The sequence below is a fragment of the Oncorhynchus nerka genome, linkage group LG27, assembly GCF_034236695.1.
Source record: "Oncorhynchus nerka isolate Pitt River linkage group LG27, Oner_Uvic_2.0, whole genome shotgun sequence".
Taxonomy (NCBI): domain Eukaryota; kingdom Metazoa; phylum Chordata; class Actinopteri; order Salmoniformes; family Salmonidae; genus Oncorhynchus; species Oncorhynchus nerka.
This window is the reverse complement of record NC_088422.1, coordinates 75,069,307-75,091,991: the sequence shown is the minus strand read 5'-3', so window position 1 is coordinate 75,091,991 and position 22,685 is coordinate 75,069,307. Positions and strand designations below refer to the sequence as shown.

Genomic DNA, 22,685 nt, shown 5'->3' with positions numbered 1-22,685 from the left:
AGATGATAAAATATACCTTTCTACATACATGTGAGCCACTAAACCCAACTTCACCAAAGATAAATCTACACACACACACACACACACACACACACACACACACACACACACACACACACACACACACACACACACACACACACACACACACACACACACACACACACACACACACACACACACACACCCCGCTGGTCACTAGGCAATAGCTTTCATTCAAATAAATCCCCAGAAAAAAACATCATATGCTCAGCATAACCAGGAAGCTTCATTGCTAGGTTGTGGTGTCAGTTATCTGTTATGGTTGAACAGATTCCTGTTTTATTTCTTGGCACGGGAGTGTGCCCCCACCACCATGTAGCTGTCTGGTGACAGTGGTAAGAGGTCCTTCATGTTGGGGGACTTGCCTTTGGCCCAACAGGTCCTGACCGGGGTGACCGGTGGACTCCGGCAGGGGTCATGCTTCAGCAGGTAACATCCCAAGGTCTCCCAGCCTCCCCCGATGCGCACCATCACATGACGCTCATTCAGCATCTGCAGGAAGAACAAGATGGAGGGGATAGTCAGAAACAGCAGGTACAATAAAACCCATGACTGCTATTCCATTTGAGCAACTTAACCAATTCAACCACAACAAATGTACTTGTTTGTTGCTCAGTACCTAGCTTGGTTTTGAATCCCCTTCACCTATGTCTGATTTCAAGTAGGCCAAGGCATAGTAACCTTGGAAAATGTTATGATCCACTCCCCAGACTGAAACTGCTCTTTGTATGACCCCCGAGAAGAAGAGAAGAGAAGATACCCTTCTAATCAAATATTGACCAGTTCCTTCTGCCTGTGTAACAGCCCTCATGAAAGTCAAATGATCTCTGATCCATAGAAAGAGACAGATTTGTCAAAATCTCATTAAGCCAAATGAAACACCAGCTGAGTACATGCAGTGGACTAATCCACAGACATGCACTCACGGGCGCGCACACAGAGGACACAGCATTCATAAATAGTACGTTGTTGTGAAGTCACCATGTACATAGTTGCACTTAGAACACCCGTGATAGCAGGCAAACACTCTGAGATATCAGCACTCTTTAAATCAAGCCCTCTGACAACATACTGCATAGACACCTTCCTCTACACATCACCCTCTGGTCTGGTACAAACCTGACGCTACCATGGCAACAGCTCTCAAATAATACAGTCGGATTGTAAAGAAATGAAAGCAGCAAAATAGAGATCGCTGTCTCTTTACAAAGCTGTAGCTCCACACAGACGTCTAGATTCCCAAGAGGCCTTGCCTGGCCAGCCGTCCTTCTGTCAATACCGGCCCACCCCCTCCTTCCTTATCGCCCATAACCCCTTCATTATGGAACCATTAAGAATGTGATAATACAAGCAGATTTACACCCCTGCTATACGCCTCCTGTCCTCCACTATGCATACTAATGGCGAGATGGACGGTGGAGGGGTGTAAGTGAATACACACACGCACATACACAAGCACCCACGTGCACACAAACAATGCCTGGTAGTCCCATTTACCAACCAAAGAAGCCCCTGAAACGTGATCTGCCTCAGCTGTCCACCGGCAGATTAAAATGTTATCGCTGACAGCGGGGTCAAGTTTGACATAACACACGAACACAAGGGTAAGAAGGAGGGAGGGGGAGCAGTGGAGGGAAACACCTATATGTTTTTCCCACTCATCAACCTTAGGTTACAGCTGTCCATACAAATGTGGACTAAAATACGGTAGGCTAAGGATTTGTCTTATAGCCTACAGCAATACATTTCAAGAGCTCTATGAGGAAAATATATTTGGGTTACTGTATTTATTTAATTGCGTATGTAACAGAACACTAGTCAACACAGAACACTAGTCAAAATACATTATGACTGTTATGGCTCTCAAAACTCAATATTCACATAGTGGAATTATGCAAGTAGACTTTCTCAGGAATTGTGCACACAACCCCCTGCGGCAGACATCTCCTTCTATATAATCAGATTAATTCTAACAGCCCCTGCCCCCCCACACGTGTGCCGTTACTCCAGCCCATAAGCTGACTGCTGGATTCCCCTGTGCCTTCCTTCCCTGGCAGCTCTATTGATTCTCTCTCCTCCCGTTTGTTGTTGAAAGATTCATGAGAATGCTAATGGGGGAAGAGGCCTTCACCCATCATCCACTAGGGGCCATGGTTTAACCATTCCCTTTTGAGGAAAATGTATTGTGATTGCACTGGTCATTACATGAGAGATGGAGTAATTGTATTGTAGAAATTCACATATATCTCACTCTATGGGAGGATCTTGTCACATGCAAAAAGGGCAGGGCCTTTAATATAACCTAACCACCATCTCCTACTTATTCTTAAATTAAACTGCTTTTTCCTTTTAGGTGATCCCATAGAACTTTCATGATTGCTCAAATGGAGATATGTCTTCTTTTTATAGCTATCAGACCACTGCTAAAATATAAAGCAAACCAAACAAAGCTCCTATGTGTTCTGATGGAAATAGGAAGTAATGGAAGTGAGATGATATTGTGAGAGGTTTTAATGTCTCCATTCTCTGCAGTGCCAGACACAGTTACCATCCCTGCTATAAAGCCTGGTGCTTAATTGGGCTTGGGGAAGAAAAGCCTTCCTTTCTTCAACAGCTGAGAATGCTGCATGGAGCCCTCCAGGACTTGCATGATTGAAAAATCTCCAGTGGAGAGTGGTGGTGTCATACCAGGCCAGGCTTCAATGAGCTGTCTGATTAAATCACACCACTAATGACTTGGTTTTAGTAATCAATAGATTCTGCTCTTTAAAAAGGCAAGCAAACATCACAGGACTCATACAGACAGACAGCCAGACAGACATAAAGGGGTTATCAGGGCCTGGTTAATGGGCATCACTTCACACATTCACAGGTAACATCTTTACAGGGGAGTGCACTGTAGTGCTCTATTCATACAGAGAAGAGAAGTGTGTTTTTTAGTGATTGAGAGAAAGGACTGTGTATCCTGCAGGTAGTGCTGTACAACAGGGGTCTTAAATGTCTTCAACCTTTTCTTACCCAGGAACCTCCTCCTAGGCAACTGACAACCCAAGGACCCCCATTATACCTTAGGCGACATTAGAAAGAAAATATATCCTCTTTTCTGGTGTGGATGACAATAATAATATTTTCTGTTATTCACAATGTATTCATTCTGTTGTTGCTAGCAATATTCTTAAAAACGTTGAAATAATCAAATCAAATAAAATATACTATATTAAAATATATACTTTGCGGACCCCCAGAGGTACATGGGCTGCAGACCCACGGTTGAATACCTCTGCTGTACAGTAATAACAGGTAAGATGGAGATGTTGGGCACACAGACAATCTAAAGTGAAAAGGTAACGTAGCCTGGCACAAGTCCATGCTGCTGTAATTAAATCTGTAATTAGCAGTTATTCTCAGGAAACCACAGAAGACTAAAATAAGCCAAAGTGTGTTCAGGGGAGGGCATCTGGAATATCAGGAAAATTACAGAGCTTCAACAGACAAGCGGTTCACATGCAACCAAACCCCAGTCATATGACCTTGGTTGCCGAGAAACACTGAAGGATGAAAGAAAGGAAAGATACAATACCGTGACCATGAAACCGTCAGGGTACGCATATTTCTCCATTTTGTAAATGTTCGTCCTAAACATACAGCCTCACTGAACTTGCCCATAAACCAACAACATCCCTTGGCTATCCATTTTTATGACCTCCATTTTCTTTGATGTGGCGTAAGGGCATGTTTTCCCGTGTTAGACATTTGACTATTACTGAGAAAAAGGTGTTCCGTGAGTCTAAGGCAGCCATTATATCTAAATGGGTGGTAAAAATAAGGTGTCTGTTGCTCAGGGAAGAAAAATAGGAATGCAGTTGTAACTCAGCATGTCAGCTTACTGACAAAGACAGCTAAATCACATACTGTTATTGAGTAACACATTCTAAGCCAATGGATTTCAATGAGATTAACTGAGCATTACAACGGTCTTCTGTTGGTGACCAATTGTCCCCAAAAGATGAGAAACAACATACGGTTTGGTCTGTCAGCTCAGTGTGGACAGAAGACAGACAATGCTACAGTGTCAGTCAAGGCCATATAGGGAACGCTTCCACTGAGGAAGCAATTGATGCATTTCTGGTTCGTTGAACCCATAGAGTGCGACCCCATCCAATTGTTGATAAATTAACTATGGAATTGAATAGTCCATTTCAGAATATATTAGATATGGAGCAACTAAAGGCAAAATGCACATTTTACTCAATCAGGTATAAATGTTAATTTGACATTATAGCTAAGATTTCACTTTTTGTTAAACAAAATAATATACAATAATTTATTTGTAAGACATTCAATACATATTAGGACAAATCAAGTATTACAAACCTGGGCATGTTTTAATAATACTTTTTCCCCATTAGAACTCAGTCTACTGTTGCCAAGCAACCCTGTATCCCATAGGGCTTTGCCTGCAACAAGTCCTTCTCTACAGATTCCCACTTATTGCAGCAAACACGCCCTCATTGCTCAATATTCTGAATATATGTCAATCAACATTCCTAAATATCACTTGATTAAAAAACAACCACATAAGAAAATGCAAAGAATGTAATATGTTGGTATTAAGTCAATACCAACAAATTAAATGCCTTATATTTCCTCATGTGGTTGTTGTATAGAACAATATAAATATAATCTACTTCCATGGTTTCACGCAACTGCCTGAGGTTTATTAACCCCTTACAATTAGGGTGAAGGAAGGGGTTTTGACATACTCGTACGTAGAGGACCTTCTCCCCGACACGGTAGCATCCTTTGGGATGCTTCTCCACAGGGAACTTAGTTGGGCAGCTGCATGGCGAGTCCTCGATAATGTTTCTCACCTGAAACACAAAACATCTCTCAGATAAAGCAAGCAAAGACACAACCTCCTCCTACCCATAGGCTATACCTACCAGCATTATCACCGCTAAGAATGTTTGCTAAACAATTGGAGAGGAAGTCTGGTGTGCTAGACTAGGTCAATGCTTAAGATCTTTCCTACGATACAGTCAGTGGGGCAAGATGACACTGATTAGCTTCTGTACTTCTCATTATATTGATGGGTAATTCATGGTTACTTTAGGCCTATTTGAGAGGAGGTACTTACAATGTCATCCAACAAGTCGCATGTGCTTGGAGTCTTCTTAGCAGATGATTTGCTTGGACGACGCGCCTTGGGCTTAGGTGAGGGGGAGGGTGAGGGTTGTGATGGAGGTGACGGCAGTGGTGGAGGATGTGGAGATGGGGAGACAGGGGTCTCTGTAAGGCTCAGGGCTGAGATAGGATCTGTGGTTGGTGTTGTGGGAGGTGTCTGAGTGGAGGTTGTGACAGTGATAACAGATGAGGTTTGAGTGGAAGTTGTGCTAGTGGTGGTTGACGAGGATGAGATGGAAGTTGCAGGTGTAGGGTCTATTGGGGCTGGGGAAGGGGGTGGGCTTGGACTGGGAGGTGGGGTTACAGAAGCAGGGGGTGTAGGAGCACGGATCAACGGTAAGATTAAGGGAAGAGTTGTGGGTGAGGGGAAGGTCAGAGGTGACGATGGGGTGAGAGACCCTCCCTCCTCCCTCTCTATCTCTCTCTCCAGCTTCACCAACCCTGGGGGCTCCACACCATACCTGAGAGCGAGTCAGTGAGACACCACAACTGTTAGACGGTTGGTAAAGAAAGATTCCGTGAACAGGGAAAAGTGCAGTTGTGCAAGTCTCTGAGTGAATGATGTACACATAGTCATGACAACTCACCTGGCTGAAATCCTTCCCAGCTCCATAAGACAGAGACACACCTCCCGAGGCTGTTTGTGGAGCACTGCCCATAAAGCACACACAACTTATGTCATGGCTAAACAAATACTGTCATATTAATGTATTATCTTTATGTATAAAGCCTGATGACATGAACAGCAGCTAAATGTGTAAATGTAAACATGAATGTCCATGACAAACCACACAGACTGTCAGAATGTCAGAATGTCAGGACACACAAAAACAACCTTCATCCTGCACCAAGCTATTTGAATATGAGGATTCACGCAGACAAAGTTGAATAGAGATCAAACCAATGTGTTTACATTTCAAGAACCACACACACATGCTACCCATTAACAATGAGTATCATTCAGCTGCCAAAAGAGATGCTTGCAAAGACAAAACAGGACATTCTCTATGAGGAAAATGAAAACAAGAGCAGCATTTTGAATACGGGTGAATGTCAGTGAGGACTCAGGAGGGGTTATGCTTTTCTCCAGCCCAGCTACCCTTTAAGCTGAACTCAAATCCCTGCAGGCACCAGACACGTGGGTAAAGAAAACGTGGGCATGCAGGCTAAACACAGCACGCTCAATGCCTGTAATCATCCGTAGTCTTCAAAGTTAGGCTCTCCAAAGTGATTAAAATACTTATCAAAACATATCTTGTTCTAAACATGTCATTTCATTTCACAGGGACAGAAGGTGTGGTTTTGTTTTGGAGGGAAAGGAATCATGGATATACTGAGTAGTGAACTTAACTTCTCTCAGTAGCCTAACATGAAAATGAAGCACCACCAAAACACAAACAATTGGGAAAGTTATGGTATTATAGTTCAAATGTGAGACACATGGGACACACCTCCCGACCGCGTCCATAGGTAACCTTTGATCTTTGAAATTGGCAATGAAGTTCCTTTGCTCTTTGCTTTGGTCATTGCTCTATTCTGTAAATCCATCACTACACCAGAGATCAGAGATGCAGCAGGGAAGAGGGAGGAGAGAAAGCAGGAATAGAGTAGAGCAGACATAATGCCACAAATACACAGTATACACTTACATGTAGTTGTACATTGAAGTACAACAATTTAAGCAATTACGTACGTATGCAAATATACAGTATGAATGACTTTAAAATTCCTGTGTCAAACATAAAAATTGAAAAATACAGTAGTCATCATGTACCTGTCCTATCATTCTGAGAGAAAATTCACCAGCAAGCCAGTTTAGTCAGACTAGGGGGCAAACTGACGCGTGTGGTAGTGAAACCTACACATTAACTCTCTCAGTGTCATGCATGCCCATGCAGGAACATGCCCAGGTGGAATAGGTATACCGCACACAGTTAATATCACTAAATGTGGTCAACATGCTATAACTAGTCTCCCATGTTCCGCAGTACTGAAGGCATCGAACAGAAACAGAGGTGAATGAGTGATACATGATCCTAAGACAAGACAATCCAAGTCACAGAAGAAAATATATAATCCCTATTTTCAAGGTACAGAGTCAGGTAGCACTGTGAGCTGACCTGCTTTCCAGCTCCACCTAAACATCTGTCTCTTTCATTCTCTTTAAACCATCTCATCCACTCGCTAAATCCTCTACAGCTAGTGAGGAAGCATGGCTGGTGTTCTCATAGTGACAGTCACAGATAAAAGCTAGAGAGTCAGTGGGGGACAAAGACAGGTGACACTGGAGTGTTTTCCCAGTGGGGCCATGCTTCTACAGAACAGAGAAGAGGACTGAACGGGAAACAGCACAGTTTTCTACAGGGGACAGGCTACTAATCCAGAACAGGCACAAGAAAGGAACCAGAGACTACTGCCAGAGGCCTCCCATTGTCTGATGAGAGGGTATGATAGAGTATATATACAGTTGAAGTCAGAAGTTTGCATACACTGAGGTTGGAGTCAATAAAACTAGTTTTTCAACCACTCCACAAATTTCTTGTTAACAAACTATAGTTTTGGCAAGTCGGTTAGGACATCTACTTTGTGCTTGACACAAGTAATGTTTCCAACAATTGTTTACAGACAGATTATTTCACTATCACAATTCCAGTGGGTCAGAACACTAAGTTGACTCTGCCTTTAAATAGCTTGGAACATTTCAGAAAAAGATGTCATGGCTTCAGAAGCTTCTGATAGGCTATTTGACATCATTGGAGTCAATTGGAGGTGTACCTGTGGATGTATTTAAAGGCCTGCCTTCAAACTCAGTGCCTCTTTGCTTGACATCATGGGGAAATCAAAAGAAAGCAGCCAAGACCTCAGAAAAATAATTGTAGACCTCCACAAGTCTGGTTGATCCTTGGGAGCAATTTCCAAACACCTGAAGGTACCACGTTCATCTGTACAAACAATAGTACGCAAGCATAAACACCATGGGACCACACAGCCGTCATACCGCTCAGGAAGTGGACGCCTTCTGTCTCCTAGAGATGAACGAACCTTGGTGCGAAAGGTGCAAATCAATCCCAGAACAACCTAAAAGGACCTTGTGAAGATGCTGGAGGAAATTAGTACAAAAGTATCTATATCCACAGTAAAACGAGTCCCATATCGACATAAACTGAAAGGCCGCTCAGCAAGGAAGAAGCCACTGCTCCAAAACCGCCATAAAAAAGCCAGACTACAGTTTGCAACTGCACATGGGGTCAAAGATCGAACTTTTTGGAGAAATGTCCTCTGGTCTGATGAAACAAAATAGAACTGTTTGGCCATAATGACCATCATTATGTTTGGAGGAAAAAGGGGGGCAAGCTTTGCTGCAGGAGGGACTGGTGCACTTCACAAAATAGATGGCATCATGAGGTAGGAAAATTATGTGGATATATTGAAGCAACATCTCAAGCTTGGTCGCAAATGACCCCAAGCATACTTCCAAAGTTGTGGCAAAATGGCTTAAGGACAACAAAGTCAAAGTATTGGAGTGGCCATCACAAAGCCCTGACCTCATCCTATACAAAATTTGTGGGCAGAACTGAAAAGGCGTGTGTGAGCAAGGTGGCCTCCAAACCTTACTCAGTTCTGTCAGGAGGAATGGGCCAAAATTCACTCAACTTATTGTGGGAAGCTTGTGGAAGGCTACCCGAAACGTTTGACCCAAGTTAAACATTTTAAAGGCAATGCTACCAAATGCTAATTGAATGTATGTAATCTTCTGACCCAATGGGAATGTAATGAGGGAAATAAAAGCTGAAATAAATCATTCTCTCTGCTATTATTCTGACATTTCACATTCTAAAAATAAAGTGGTGATCCTAACTGACCTAAGACTGGGAATTTTTACTAGGATTAAATTTCAGAAATGGTGAAAACTGAGGTTAAATGTATTTGGCTAAGGTGTACGTAAACTTGAACTGTATATACAGTGGGGCAAAAAAGTATTTAGTCAGCCACCAATTGTGCAAGTTCTCCCACTTAAAAAGATGGGAAAGGCCTGTAATTTTCATCACAGGTACACTTCAACTATGACAGACAAAAAAAGACAACAAAAAAATCCAGAAAATCACATTGTAGGATTTTTAATGAATTTATTTGGTGGAAAATAAATATTTGGTCAATAACAAAAGTTTATCTCAATACTTTGTTATATACCCTTTGTTGGTAATGACAGAGGTCAAACGTTTTCTGTAAGTCTTCACAAGGTTTTCACACACTGTTGCTGGTATTTTGGCCCATTCTCCATGCAGATCTCCTCTAGAGCAGTGATGTTTTGGGGCTGTTGCTGGGCAACACGGACTTTCAACTCCCTCCAAAGATTTCCTATGGGGTTGAGATCTGGAGACTGGCTAGGCCACTCCAGGACATTGAAATGCTTCTTACGAATTCACTCCTTCATTGCCCGGGCGGTGTGTTTGGGATCATTGTCATGCTGAAAGACCCAGCCACGTTTCATCTTCAATGCCCTTGCTGATGGAAGGAGGTTTTCACTCAAAATCTGACGATACATGGCCCCATTCATTCCTTCCTTTACACGGATCAGTCGTCCTGGTCCCTTTGCAGAAAAACAGCCCCAAAGCATGATTTTCCCACCCCCATGCTTCACAGTAGGTATGGTGTTCTTTGGATGCAACTCAGCATTCTTTGTCCTCCAAACACGACGAGTATAGAGTTATATTTTGGTTTCATCTGACCATATGACATTCTCCCAATCTTCTTCTGGGCCATCCAAATGCTCTCTAGCAAACTTCAGACGGGCCTGGACATGTACTGGCTTAAGCAGGGTGACACGTCTGGCACTGCAGGATTTGAGTCCCTGGCGGCGTAGTGTGTTACTGATGGTAGGCTTTGTTACTTTGGTCCCAGCTCTCTGCAGGTCATTCACTATGTCCCCCCGTGTGGTTCTGGGATTTTTGCTCACTGTTCTTGTGATCATTTTGACCCCCCGGGGTGAGATCTTGCGTGGAGCCCCAGATCGAGGGAGATTATCAGTGGTCTTGTATGTCTTCCATTTCCTAATAATTGCTCCCCACAGTTGATTTCTTCAAACCAAGCTGCTTACCTATTGCAGATTCAGTCTTCCCAGCCTGGTGCAGGTCTACAATTTTGTTTCTGGTGTCCTTTGACAGCTCTTTGGTCTTGGCCATAGTGGAGTTTGGAGTGTGACTGTTTGAGGTTGTGGACAGGTGTCTTTTATACTGATAACAAGTTCAAACAGGTGCCATTAATACAGGTAACGAGTGGAGGACAGAGGAGCCTCTTAAAGAAGAAGTTACAGGTCTGTGAGAGCCAGAAATCTTGCTTGTTTGTAGGTGACCAAATACTTATTTTCCACCATAATTTGCAAATAAATTCATAAAAAATCCTACAATGTGATTTTCTGGATTTTTTATGAATTTTGTCTGTCATAGTTGAAGTGTACCTATGCTGAAAATTACAGGCCTCTCTTGTCTTTTTAAGTGGGAGAACATGCACAATTGGTGGCTGACTAAATAGTTTTTTGCCCCACTGTATATGGATGAGAGTAGAGATGGGATGGGGGTCGGGAACGTTTTAAAACCAGACATCTTGTGAAGTGTATGAGGACTGTTTCTCAATAAGATTATCTCTGCTAAGTCTCTGGAAGTTGCACATCCTGAGCACAGATTTACAACAGATTAGAATCGGCAGAAGTGTGTTAATGATCTAACTGTAGGGTCTGTTGCCAATTAGCCACACCATTTCAGTGTTCATGAGTTAATCTGGTTGACTCTGACAGAGATTTACAGATTCTCTCTTAGACAGACAACTTGATGGACATTGGCTGTTTAAGGACATATTTGTGTCCTGTCAGTGCCAGACGGAAATGAACAAACAAGTAGGCACTCACCCAAACCTTCAGACTCAAACAGGTAGGTCTCATCCACACCAATCTTCCGACACCAGTAGAGGAAGTTGGCAGCGTTGTCCCGGGCAAAGAAAGAGCCAGAAGCAGCATCAGCTCGCCAATTAATCCCCCTGCGGACGAAGGGCTGGGGAAAATACACAGGGACAATCACCAAGTCAATGTCAATACTCTAATTCAGCTCAATACACGGAGTATACCAAACATTAAGGACACCTTCCTACTTTTGAGTTGCACCCCCCCCCCCCCTGCACTCAGAACAGCGTCAATTTGTCAGGACATCTACAGAACTCTACAATGTGTCGAAAGCGTTCCACAGGGATGCTGGCCCATGTTGATTCCAATGTTTCCCACAGTTGTGTAAAGTTGTCTTAATGTCCATAGGCTGGTGGACCATTCTTGATAGACACATGAAACTGTTGAGCATGAAAAACCCAGCAGCGTTGCAGTTCTTGACACAAACCGGTGCGCCTGGCACCTACTACCAAACCCCGATCAAAGGCACTAAAATGTTTTGTCTTTCCCATTCACTCTCTGAATGGCACATACACACAATCCATGTCTCAGTTATTTCAAGGTTTAAAAATCCTTCTTTATCCTGTCTTCTCACCTTCATCTACACTGATTGGAGTGGATTTAACAAGTGACATTAATAAGGGATCATAGCTTTCACCTGGATTCACCTGGTCAGTCTGAGTCATGGAAAGAGCAGCTGTTCTTAATGTTTTTTTATACTCAGTGTATAACATGGTATACTTAGTGCATTATAATTATTAATAACAGCTAATTTGGGGTCAATCCCACTACATTATCCTCTTAGCATCAATTATTTTCTTAAAGGCCCAATGCAGCCATTTTTAGATCAATTTCAAATCATTTCTGGATAACAATTATGTTCCTTACTGTAATAGTTTCCATAAACAGTTTCCAAAAGAAACAGAAATAGCTTTTTAGCAAAAAAAAAACATTTCTCAAGCAAGAATTTTGCTAGGACTGTCTGGGAGTGGTCTGAATGGGGAGGGGCAAACTGAAAACTAACTGTTAATGCCAGAGATGTTTTGGAACTCTCTTTGTTATTGCTCTATTAACTAATTTATTGCCTGGTGATGATACCAGGCAGGCCAAAACTCCATCCCACCAAAACAGGCTGAAATTTCAGGCGGTCTTTTAAAACAGCTCTTACACTAAAATGGCATTATCATAATTTTCACAATTTCACAGTGTTATTCCAATCTGATAGTGTGGAAATATATATATATATAAACACAAGAAAATCACGTTTTTGACTGCATTGGGCCTTTAACTAATTAACCGCCTGGTGATGTGTCCTGTGTAGATTGTATTTTCAACCAGCAACTATCAGGAAATACACTGATCAAATGTTTCACTTTTTTTACATCGATAGTTTTATCAGCTAAAAACAGTAAAACATCATTTTGACAGCACTGGGCCTTTAAATAAATTCCCTCCAAATGTCTAGTCAGATGTGAACCATAGAAAGTAACTCCAACAGCCAGCACTTGGGAAGATTCTGTGTAAGATTATAAACAATATTGAGTTATTTTTGTATAAATTTAGGAAACAGTTACTAGTAAACACAATTCAAGAATGACAATGAAGCGTTGCATTATGCAGTTCTCAGTCAGTATCAGTAGCAGCAGCAGAGAAGGGGTGAGGAGAAACACAGATGGTGACTTCAAAACCAGAGACTCTCAGTGAAACATTCTGTCCTTTATTGTCTACTTTCAAGTGATGGCTAGGTTTCATCATAATACAAAAATACACCAAACGTACATCAGAGACGGCTCAATTGCAGAGTGTCTCAGTCTACCATTCCAGTGTTTAATTGTTATATTGTAATTACTTTGCCACCATGGCCTATTTATTGCCTTATACCTCTCTTATCCTACCTCATTTGCACATATAGATTTTCCTACTGTATTATTGTTTGTATGTTTGTTTATTCCATGTGTAACTCTGTTGTTGTTGTATGTGTCAAACTGCTTTACTTTATCTTGGCCAGGTCGCAGTTGCAAATGAGAACTTGTTCTCAACTAGCCTACCTGGTTAAATAACGGTGAAATAAATGTTTTAAAAAGACTGAGCCACTGAAATATAGACATCTGTATGGCATAAGTAAGTTGATGAAAGATCGATATTCTTAATTGGGATCATGTAATGTATGCTGTCTATGGTCATGTATGTTTGTATGTTACCTTGCCATTGCTGGCTTGGATCATCCTCTCCTGTAGCTCCTCGGCCAGCTGGCACAGCAGAACCCCATTATCCAGCCTGTCCATCAGGCTGTCAGCCGTGACCCCAGAGTCTGTGGTGAGAAACGTCAGTCACCAACACCATGCTAAACAGGCCACAGAAAGGGAAGCCCATTTCACATCAAATAATTGTCTTATATCACTGTGTGCTTTACATCTAATAATAATGTTTTATTTACTTATACCCTGTTTCAAAAAAATGATCTGTACATGATAAGTGACTATAAAGTGACTATATAGTGACTACATACTTATCATGTAGGGCGTTATATGTCATTACACAGGTGGTTTTGTCCTGAGGTTACTACTCACTGTGATGACAGATGTACTATACTGCTCTGGCATTATTTGTGAATAATGATACGGTTGTTGATCTAATGCATTTTTATTATGCCATATTAAACTGAAGCATTTGCCTTATTAATGGGACCTTATTATTAACAACATCATTCTCATGCAAACTTCCTGGTTGTCGAACGAGAAAATACTTATGCGTGGCTTGCATTGTTGCAAGTCGATCCCTATGTGTGAGTGATGGATATTATCTAGTCGTCTCCCCGACCCAGACACACACATTTGACATGTTCAGGCCCTTCCTGACTTCCTTCCAACAATATTGTTCCCTTGGAATCTTAACAGGGTTCCTTTCAGTGACCAGACATGCAGGGGTATTTCAAGGATTTAGGTTCATGTGTGCCTTTCCAGTTCAGAACACCAACTAATAGCAAGATCCCCCTTATACAATATAAAAAGTATGATCCAATTTCATGTCCTCGCATAACCTGAATGTCATTGGGTGACATTTGTATTGATGTTCAGAAACGAGAAAAATAGGCCTATGTTGCACAAGAATCTAGCGAAACCAATGCATCACATTATCTTAGTCATAGTTTAGACACATTCCTTGTTAAATGTGTTTTAAAAGCCCCAAACCCCAAGATGGTTACAAGTTTGTTGCAGGTGCTTTGTAACAACATAACAATCATGTGACGGTCACCTTACCTAGAAATATGTTGAGCCAGAGAGCCAGGTCCTCTCTCATGGGCAGCAGGCTGGCCTCGTGGCGGCTGGGGAGCCATTTGGTGTACTGCTGTGGGCTCTCCAGACCAGGCCCATCGTGGTTCTGTTTGGGACTGAGGGGGCAACATATTCCGAGCCCAGTGAGATGTATTGGACTGTATTGGTCGTCCTCTGTTTCTACCGGACTGTTCATGGTTCCCTCCTCTTTTGCCTGCAGGACAGGAGGAAAATAAGCTGTTAATGTTGTATTTAATTCATATTTAAAATATTTTGTATTGTCACTTTTCTAGATTTGCAACATTTGAATATGTCACATCAAAGGAGGGAGTTGGAGAGCTTATTTGTGGTGCGGCATTTCTATCTGTAAATCAGCTCTTTGTCAGAGGGGCGTCGACCTGTCTGTCAGCCACTGGTGTTTCAATATTTTCTGTACATTTCTAGTTGTATATGTCAGGACAGCCATTCTGTTGAAAGTTTTAATAACCTACTACAGCAAGAGTTCAACCCAACTCAAACAAGCTCTAGCCTCTAGTTCATTTGACAGTAAATCGAATGGTGTGGAACACTCTCATTGACCCTAACCAGGGCTAGGAGCACTCCACACCTTCCTCCCAGAGCAGGGGCCAGGACAGGGGCATACAGCTGAGACAGGAACCAAGCGTGGGCCAGGTCGGGGGCTATGAGAGTCAACAGAGCACAGTAGGAGGACTGTCCACCAGACTCCCACATGAGCGGAAAGGTTTGGAGTTGGTGGAGGTTTTGGCACAGGTAAAACTCATAATGGTCTTCAGTGTGGAAACCAAAAGCATGGATGATACACATACAGCAACATACTAACCCACACAAACATACAAACATACATACATGTACTGACACAATAGATCACACACAGAGCCCACATACACACAAATCTTCCCACAAACATGAACACACACGCACCAACCTTTTGTCATAACTGTTAGTGTATCTGATGTCAGGGATGGATTTAATAGACAAACATCTAAAGCCAAGAGCCAATCCCCTGGCACTATTCTATGCCTCATTTCTCCTCTTTCCAGACAAGTATTCATCATAAAGGCCAACCCCATGCAGAGACATGCTTTGGCTTCCCGTAATCCCCACAGTTAATCTGCAGGGGTAAGAAAACAACACATGCACCGGGGTTGCAGAGAAAGACAGAAGAAAATATGCTAGTCAACTTCAACAAACTCTAGAGTGGAGTGTTACTATAAGATGCCTAGATTCTGTGGTATGTACATCTTAACGTCAGATGTGTCGTTCATTTCAATTGCCAAGAAAATGTGAGTTCTGTTTAAAGTCACAGACTATTGGAAGGTTAAACATACTGACTGCTGACAGGGATGTAACCCCCACAGAATCCATCACTAACTACTGAAAATAGCATTTGTTGATAGGATACACATGTACAAACAGTATATTTTCAAGGTAATGTCCTATTGTCTTCAAATATTGACAAAGGAGCTGTCATGTTGTCACATAGGCACCCACATGAAAAAATACTAGTTTACTATAGAATTCTATAATTAACTGTAGTATACTGTAGAATACTATACTACACACTGTAGTATCCCTCGATCGTGTGTAGTACTTACTATAGAATTTTGTAGTATACTATAGAATACTATAGTAAATACTACAGTATTTAATTTGCATATACTCTGCCCATTCCCTTCCCTATATCACAATTTGTGCCAACCATAATTGAGAAACATACATGAAAAGTATAGACCATATACTGTATTCCCTACAAGTTATAGAAAAGAGCAGAAGTGCTAAAAGGAGAAAGCTTCCACTTCGATGTCAAAGATAATAAAACAAACACACTATAGTAAATACTACGGTAATGTCCTCAAAAACATCACAGTAAATACTACAGTATACTACAGTCCGCAAAAACACTACAGTAAATACTACAGTATACCGTACTACAGTCCCCAAAAACACTACAGTAAATACTACAGTACACTTCAATCCGCAAAAACACTACAGTAATTACTATAGTACATATTACAGTTCTCTTTTACTGCAGTATTTATGCAGTGCCTTCGGAGATTATTCAGACCCCTTGACTTTTTCCACATTTTGTTAAGTTATAGCCTTATTTTAAAATTGATTAAATCATTTTTCCCCACATCAATCTACACACAATACTCCATAATGACAAAACTGTTTTTTATACATATAAAACAACAGAAATACCTTATATATGTAAGTATTTAGACCCTTTGCAATGAGACTCGAAATTGAGCTCAGGTGCACCCTGTTTCAATTGATCACCCTTCAACTTGATTGGAGTCAACCTGTGGTAAATTAAATTGATTGGACATGATTTGTAAAGGCATACAACTGTCTACATAAGGTTTCAAAGTTGACAGTGCATGTCAGAGCAAAAACCAAGCCATGAGTTCGAAGGAATTGTCTGTAGAGCTCCGAGACAGGATTGTGTTGACGCACAGATCTGGGGAAGGGTACCAAAAAATGTCTGCAGCATTGAAGGTCCGAAGGAACACTGTGGCCTCCATCCTTCTTAAATGGAAGAAGTTTGGAACCACCAAGACTCTTCTAGAGCTGGCCGCCCGGCCAAACTGAGCAATCGGGGGAGAAGGGCATTGGTCAGGGAGGTGACTAAGAACTCGATGGTCACTCTGAAAGAGCTCCAGAGTTCCTCTGTGGAGAACCTTCCAGAACGACAACCATCGCTGCAACACTCCAACAATCAGGCCTTTATTGGTAGAGGGGCCAGACGGAAACCACTCCTCAGTAAAAGGCACATGCCAACCCGCTTGGAGTTTGCCAAAAGGCACCTAAAGGACTTTCAGACCATGGGAAAAAAGATTCTCTGGTCTGATGAAACCAAGACTCTTTGGGCTGAATTCCAAGCGTTGCATCTGGAGAAAACCTGGCACCATCCCTACGGTGAAGCATGGTGGTGGCGGAATAATGCTGTGGGGATGTTTTTCAGTGGCAGGGACTTGAAGACTAGTCAGGAACGAGGGAAAGATAAATGGAGCAAAGTACAGAGAGATCCTAGATGAAATCCTGCTCCAGAGCGCTCACCGTCCAACAGGACAACGACCGCTAACAGCCAAGACAATGCAGGGATGGCTTAGGGACAAGTCTCTGAATGTCCTTGAGTAGCCCAGCCAGAGCCCGGACTTGAACCCGATCAAATATCTCTGGAGAGACCTGAAAATAGCTGTGCAGCGTGGCTCCCCATCCAACCTGATAGAGCTTGAGAGGATCTGCAGTGAAGAATGGGAGAAACTCCCTAAATACAGGTGTGCCAAGCTTGTAGCATCATACCGAACAAGACTCGAGGCTGTAATCGCGGCCAAAGGTGCTTCAACAAAGTACTGAGTAAAGGGTATTATTTGCAAAAATTTCTAAAAAACAATTTTTGGTTTGTCATTATTCGGTATTGTGTGTAGACTAATTAGGGGGGGGATATTTAATCAATTTTAGGCTGTAACGTAACAAAATGTGGAAAAAGTCAAGGGGTCTGAATACTTTCTGAATGTACTGTACTATAGTTAACTGTAAATACCACAGCATACACTACAACGAATACTACAGTAAAGTCTGCTAAAACACTACAGTCAATACTACAGTATTTATACCATAGTAGGCTGTAGTATTTTTTCAGGTGGGCAGGAAGGCCTACATAGTTTGCGCAACACAAGCCCCAGTTTAAGGGAGACACCTAGGAGACCTGGGAGCTGTGTGGAATCCAGGCAGGTAGGAAGGGGGAGGAATGGCTAGATGGCGCAGCAAGCACACAACCTATAGCAATAGTAGTAGGTCAATGTACCAACAAAGCCCTCAACCATGGACAGATCAGATTGATGATCTTGTAGACTCACGGTCCCTCTTTGTTTGTCATAGTGACTTTAGTAGGGTGGCTTTGTAAATTCAAATGTAGGTGAGTAGATGGAGGACTGTCTGCCATGTATGTGGCTGTTTTTCAGGCTGACCGGCCCGGGGCTGGGAGCCTCACGCTCTAACAGAACACACAGGTGCCACATTCACACCTCTACTACAGGACAATCCAGGGCTGCGGAAAGAGTGCAAAGGTCCCTGACCTACATTTTTAGACACAAGGGGTCTTTATACTCAATTCCGAAAATACATGTACACCCACACACACCTGCACACGTACACAGACACCAAAACATGCAACCATACAGTACACAAGTATACACAGACGCAAACAAGCCCATACCTGCATTGATATTATGTAGGTCTCCACTACCTCATTTATCTAGCCCTACAAGATTTCCTTCAGTGACATTTTGGAGCATGTTACTGTGCTGCTTATTCATTGACTGTGTCTTAATGGGAGGGAACAATCTCACAGGGCAGCAAACTACCCATTAGGGGGAAAAAAGTTTAGAATTCTTCTGGTAATATCAAATTTAAGAATGTGTGTAGTATGTTCCTGTAATGCAAAAGTGGGCCATTCAAATTGAAATTGACAAGACTGATTGATGGTCTGGTTCCCTTTGCCCGAGCTGGCCCCAACCTGGGCTCTGTCATTGGGATGGGTCTGACGGCTCTGATGCTGTCTCACATCTGGCACCGGTAAACAAGTGTCCTTTCAACAGGCTGAGAGAATGTTTTCATCTTGAAATTATAGTACCTCCTTTCAAGCTTCAAGAGTTTGAGCAGAAAAGACCTCAAACTGACAACGGCTTGTCCTGACACAAATCAATTGCCAACAGCAGTGTTTGTCACTGTGTTGTGGTACGTACTTAGAGCCCCTTTACTACTGTCAAGTGGAACTAATTGACCACCAAACAGCCAGCAGGCTTTTTGTGGCAACTATGAACACATGTCTATAGATGCTTTCAGAGACTTCCTCTGATCTAAATATCAGTTTTCCAAACAGTTTGAATGAACAATTTAGAGAAGAAAAAGATGGGCAATTTCAATTTGATGTCCAACAGCATTGCTGGAAGCTACACCATTCTGAAACAGCATTTGAACAGAGATCTGGTGTCCCCAATTATCGAGTCTCAGATTTAAACAGCTTAACTGGGGTAATGCGACCCTACTGAACACAGATATTCAAAGGGTTGGTTGCAGGGTAGGTAGACTACATCTTGCTGGGCTCCAGGCCCGGTACATGGCTCTGTCTCAGCTGGTTCCAGACTAAATAAACCCCAGACCGGCATATAGGATTCTAAGGTCAATTGCCCATTGCTGTTTATACACCTTGAACAACGGGGCTTTACTCTAGAATTCCACTGGACATTCTTTTTTTTACTAGGCCACTATAATCAAACAGAAAAAAATGAATTTTAGCATGGATGGTTCTTAGGAGACATTTATCAAATAAACAGTGACCACAAGCACAAGCTGTTCATTGAGTACAATTTTAGGCACATCCATACTTATTAAGTTCAAAAAATGTATTATATTTTTTTATATATGAAAATATATTATATTTTTTATATATTCAGGTTCAAAATGAATATTAAGGTTTGGCAATGCAGCTGTTGGGTTACCATCTATTACTTAGGATGTATCACATACAGCTTGAAATCATCATTATTTCACTGATATTTCAATGATAAACTAAATCATTTTGTAAAATACATACATTTTCTCTATAGCTTCCCTTTTTAGATACCAAGTCACGAAGTCAATAATTGTTTTTTCTAGTAGGCCTAGTGGTGATTAGTAGAAAATACAATTACTGGAGATAGTGGTCAAACTAAACAAAAAATACACAGGCTATTTATTAATCATGTACAGCCATCACCATCACCATCCTCATCAATGACCTTCATTATTAAATATTCAGAATATCTTAATCAACTTTCTGCATAGGAATAATACTTTATAAAGTAAATACTTACAGTGTCAATAAGTAAGTAAAACTGTTCAATAAATCCCCCCAGTAAAAATCAACAAAGAGACTGTGTGTGTCGGCACAGCAGCACCAAACATCACTAACAGGTTATCTTCTCAGGTCCGCTAAACGGAAAATGTACAATAAGAACGTAGGCTGCCTTCACTTCTCAATGAAACACCCCTGTGCGCCTTGTGAAAGCTGCTGGTGTCATCTTACAAGCTGTAGGTGTTACCGCTGTCTACGACGTTGGGACAAGAGGAAAAGCAGACTTGTATTAGTCACAGTTCCTATCATTTTGTATCTGGATTCCACTATAAATAATGTAGAACTCTTACATTAGTCATCGCTAAGGTTACCCTGTCTCGTGGTGAGTACTGGACATTCTTGCTTTGAGAACTCAGCACCACTGTTTAGTCAGTCCTCCACCGGCAAGTTTCCCGCGGAGACTTTAATCATCTCCATCTGCCATTAAAACGTGCAGGGGTTACTTGTGTGGGTGGTCTTTATGACTACTATGTGCAGGCAGTATCTTGACATGTCAATATGGGTGGCAGCTCAGCTATCTAAGTGAAGAGGTAATTCAACACATTTTGGACAGTGGAAATTTATTAAAAAATATATTTTTTGTAAAAAAGAAACCAAGGCATTTAGTCCCTATCCAGTGTTACCTATGTGTTTTACAGATGAATGGTGCTTTTTACATTTTTTGTAAATGGCCTCATAGGATTCAGGGACATAGCAGCGGGTAGTAAGGGTGCTGAGGGTGCTGCAGCACCCCTGATAAATAAATAAAATAATATTTGCAAATAATTAAACAAAATATATTACTCCTGTATGAGAGGAGCCAACAACTCTTCAGCAGAGCAGGGAGAAATGCACTCAGGTGGCATCGGTAGAGGGCACTGTTTATCATTGTTAACCATCAAGTGGGATGAGATCATACCAAAAGTATGTGGACGTCTGCTTGTCGAACATCTCATGCCAAAGTCATGGGCATTAATATGGAGTTGCTCCCCATTTTGCTGCTATAACAGCCTGCTATAACAGCCTCTTCTCTTCTGGGAAGGCTTTCCACTAGATGTTGGAACATTGCTGCGATGACTTGCTATCATTCATCCACAAGAGCATTAGTGAGGTCGGGCACTGATGTTGGGCGATTAGGCCTGGCTCGCAGTCGGAGTTCCAATTCATCCCAAAGGTGTTCAATGGGGCTGATGTCAGGGCTCTGTGCAGTCCAGTCAAGTTCTTTCACACCGACTGCAATTTCTGACAAACCATTTCTGTATGGACCTTCCTTTGTGCACGTGACATTGTCATGCTGAAACAGGAAAGGGCCTTCCCCAAACTGTTGCCACAAAGTTGGAAGCACAGAATCGTCTAGAATGTCATTGTATGCTGTAGAGTTAAGATTTCCCTTCACTGGAACTAAGAGGCCTAGCCCAAAGCATAAAAAACAGCCCCAGACCATTATTCCTCCTCCACCAAACTTCATAGTTGGCACTATGCATTTGGGCAAGTAGCATTCTCCTGGCATCCGCCAAACCCAGATTCGTCCATCAGATTGCCAGATGGTGAAGCGTGATTCATCTCTCCAGAGAGCAGGTTTCCACTGCTCCAGGATCCAATGATGGCAAGCATTGTGCATGGTGATCTTATGCTTATATACAGCTGCTCGGCCATGGAAAACCATTTCATGAAGCTCCCGACAAACAGTTCTTGTACTGACGTTGCTTCCAGAGGCAGTTTGGAACTCGGTAGTGAGTGTGGCAACCGAGGACAACGCTACGCACTTCAACACTCGGCAGTCCCATTCTGTGAGCTTGTGTGGCCTACCACTTCTCGGCTGAGCCGTTGTTGCTCTTAAACATTTCCACTTACAGTTGACCTGGGCAGCTCTAGCAGGGCAGAAATTTGATTAACTGACTTGTTGGAAAGTTGGCATCCTATGACGGTGCCACCTTGAAAGTCATTGAGCTCTTCAGTAAGGCCATTCTACTGTTAATGATTGTCTATGGAGATTTCATGGCTATGTGCTCAATTTTATACACCTGTCAGCAACAGGTGTGGCTGAAATAGCTGAATCCACTCATTTGAAGTGGTGTCCACATACTTTTGTATATATTGTGTATATTGTGTATATCCATAATTCTCAACTCAGTTTACACATCAAAATAAAGCAAACAGTCTTGACAGTTTAGTTCTTGATTTATATTGCAGGTCTGTCTGTAGCCAATGACAATTATGGAGTGTACCAACTGTATGCTAGCCCAGTACAAACCTTTCTCCCACTATTCCCACCTCCCTGTTTCCTGATGACATCAGCTGGTAAACCAACTATATTACATCCTCTCTCCCGCCCCTGTTACAGGCT

At 42.1% G+C, this 22,685-nt stretch overlaps 1 protein-coding gene across 1 annotated transcript; it reads right to left on the bottom strand.

Annotated features, from left to right (window-relative positions):
• Positions 1 to 275: 275 nt before the first annotated feature.
• LOC115111129 (growth arrest-specific protein 2-like) lies at positions 276 to 20,467 on the bottom strand. The gene is made up of 8 exons (XM_065011995.1): positions 20,319 to 20,467; positions 14,422 to 14,650; positions 13,363 to 13,472; positions 11,132 to 11,273; positions 5,814 to 5,877; positions 5,180 to 5,687; positions 4,806 to 4,913; positions 276 to 534 (listed from the first exon to the last, which is right to left on the bottom strand). The coding sequence occupies exons 2-8, from the start codon at positions 14,630 to 14,632 to the stop codon at positions 322 to 324; spliced, it is 1,356 nt and encodes a 451-aa protein (XP_064868067.1). The 5' UTR covers positions 14,633 to 14,650; positions 20,319 to 20,467; the 3' UTR covers positions 276 to 321.
• Between the last annotated feature and the right edge of the window lie 2,218 nt (positions 20,468 to 22,685).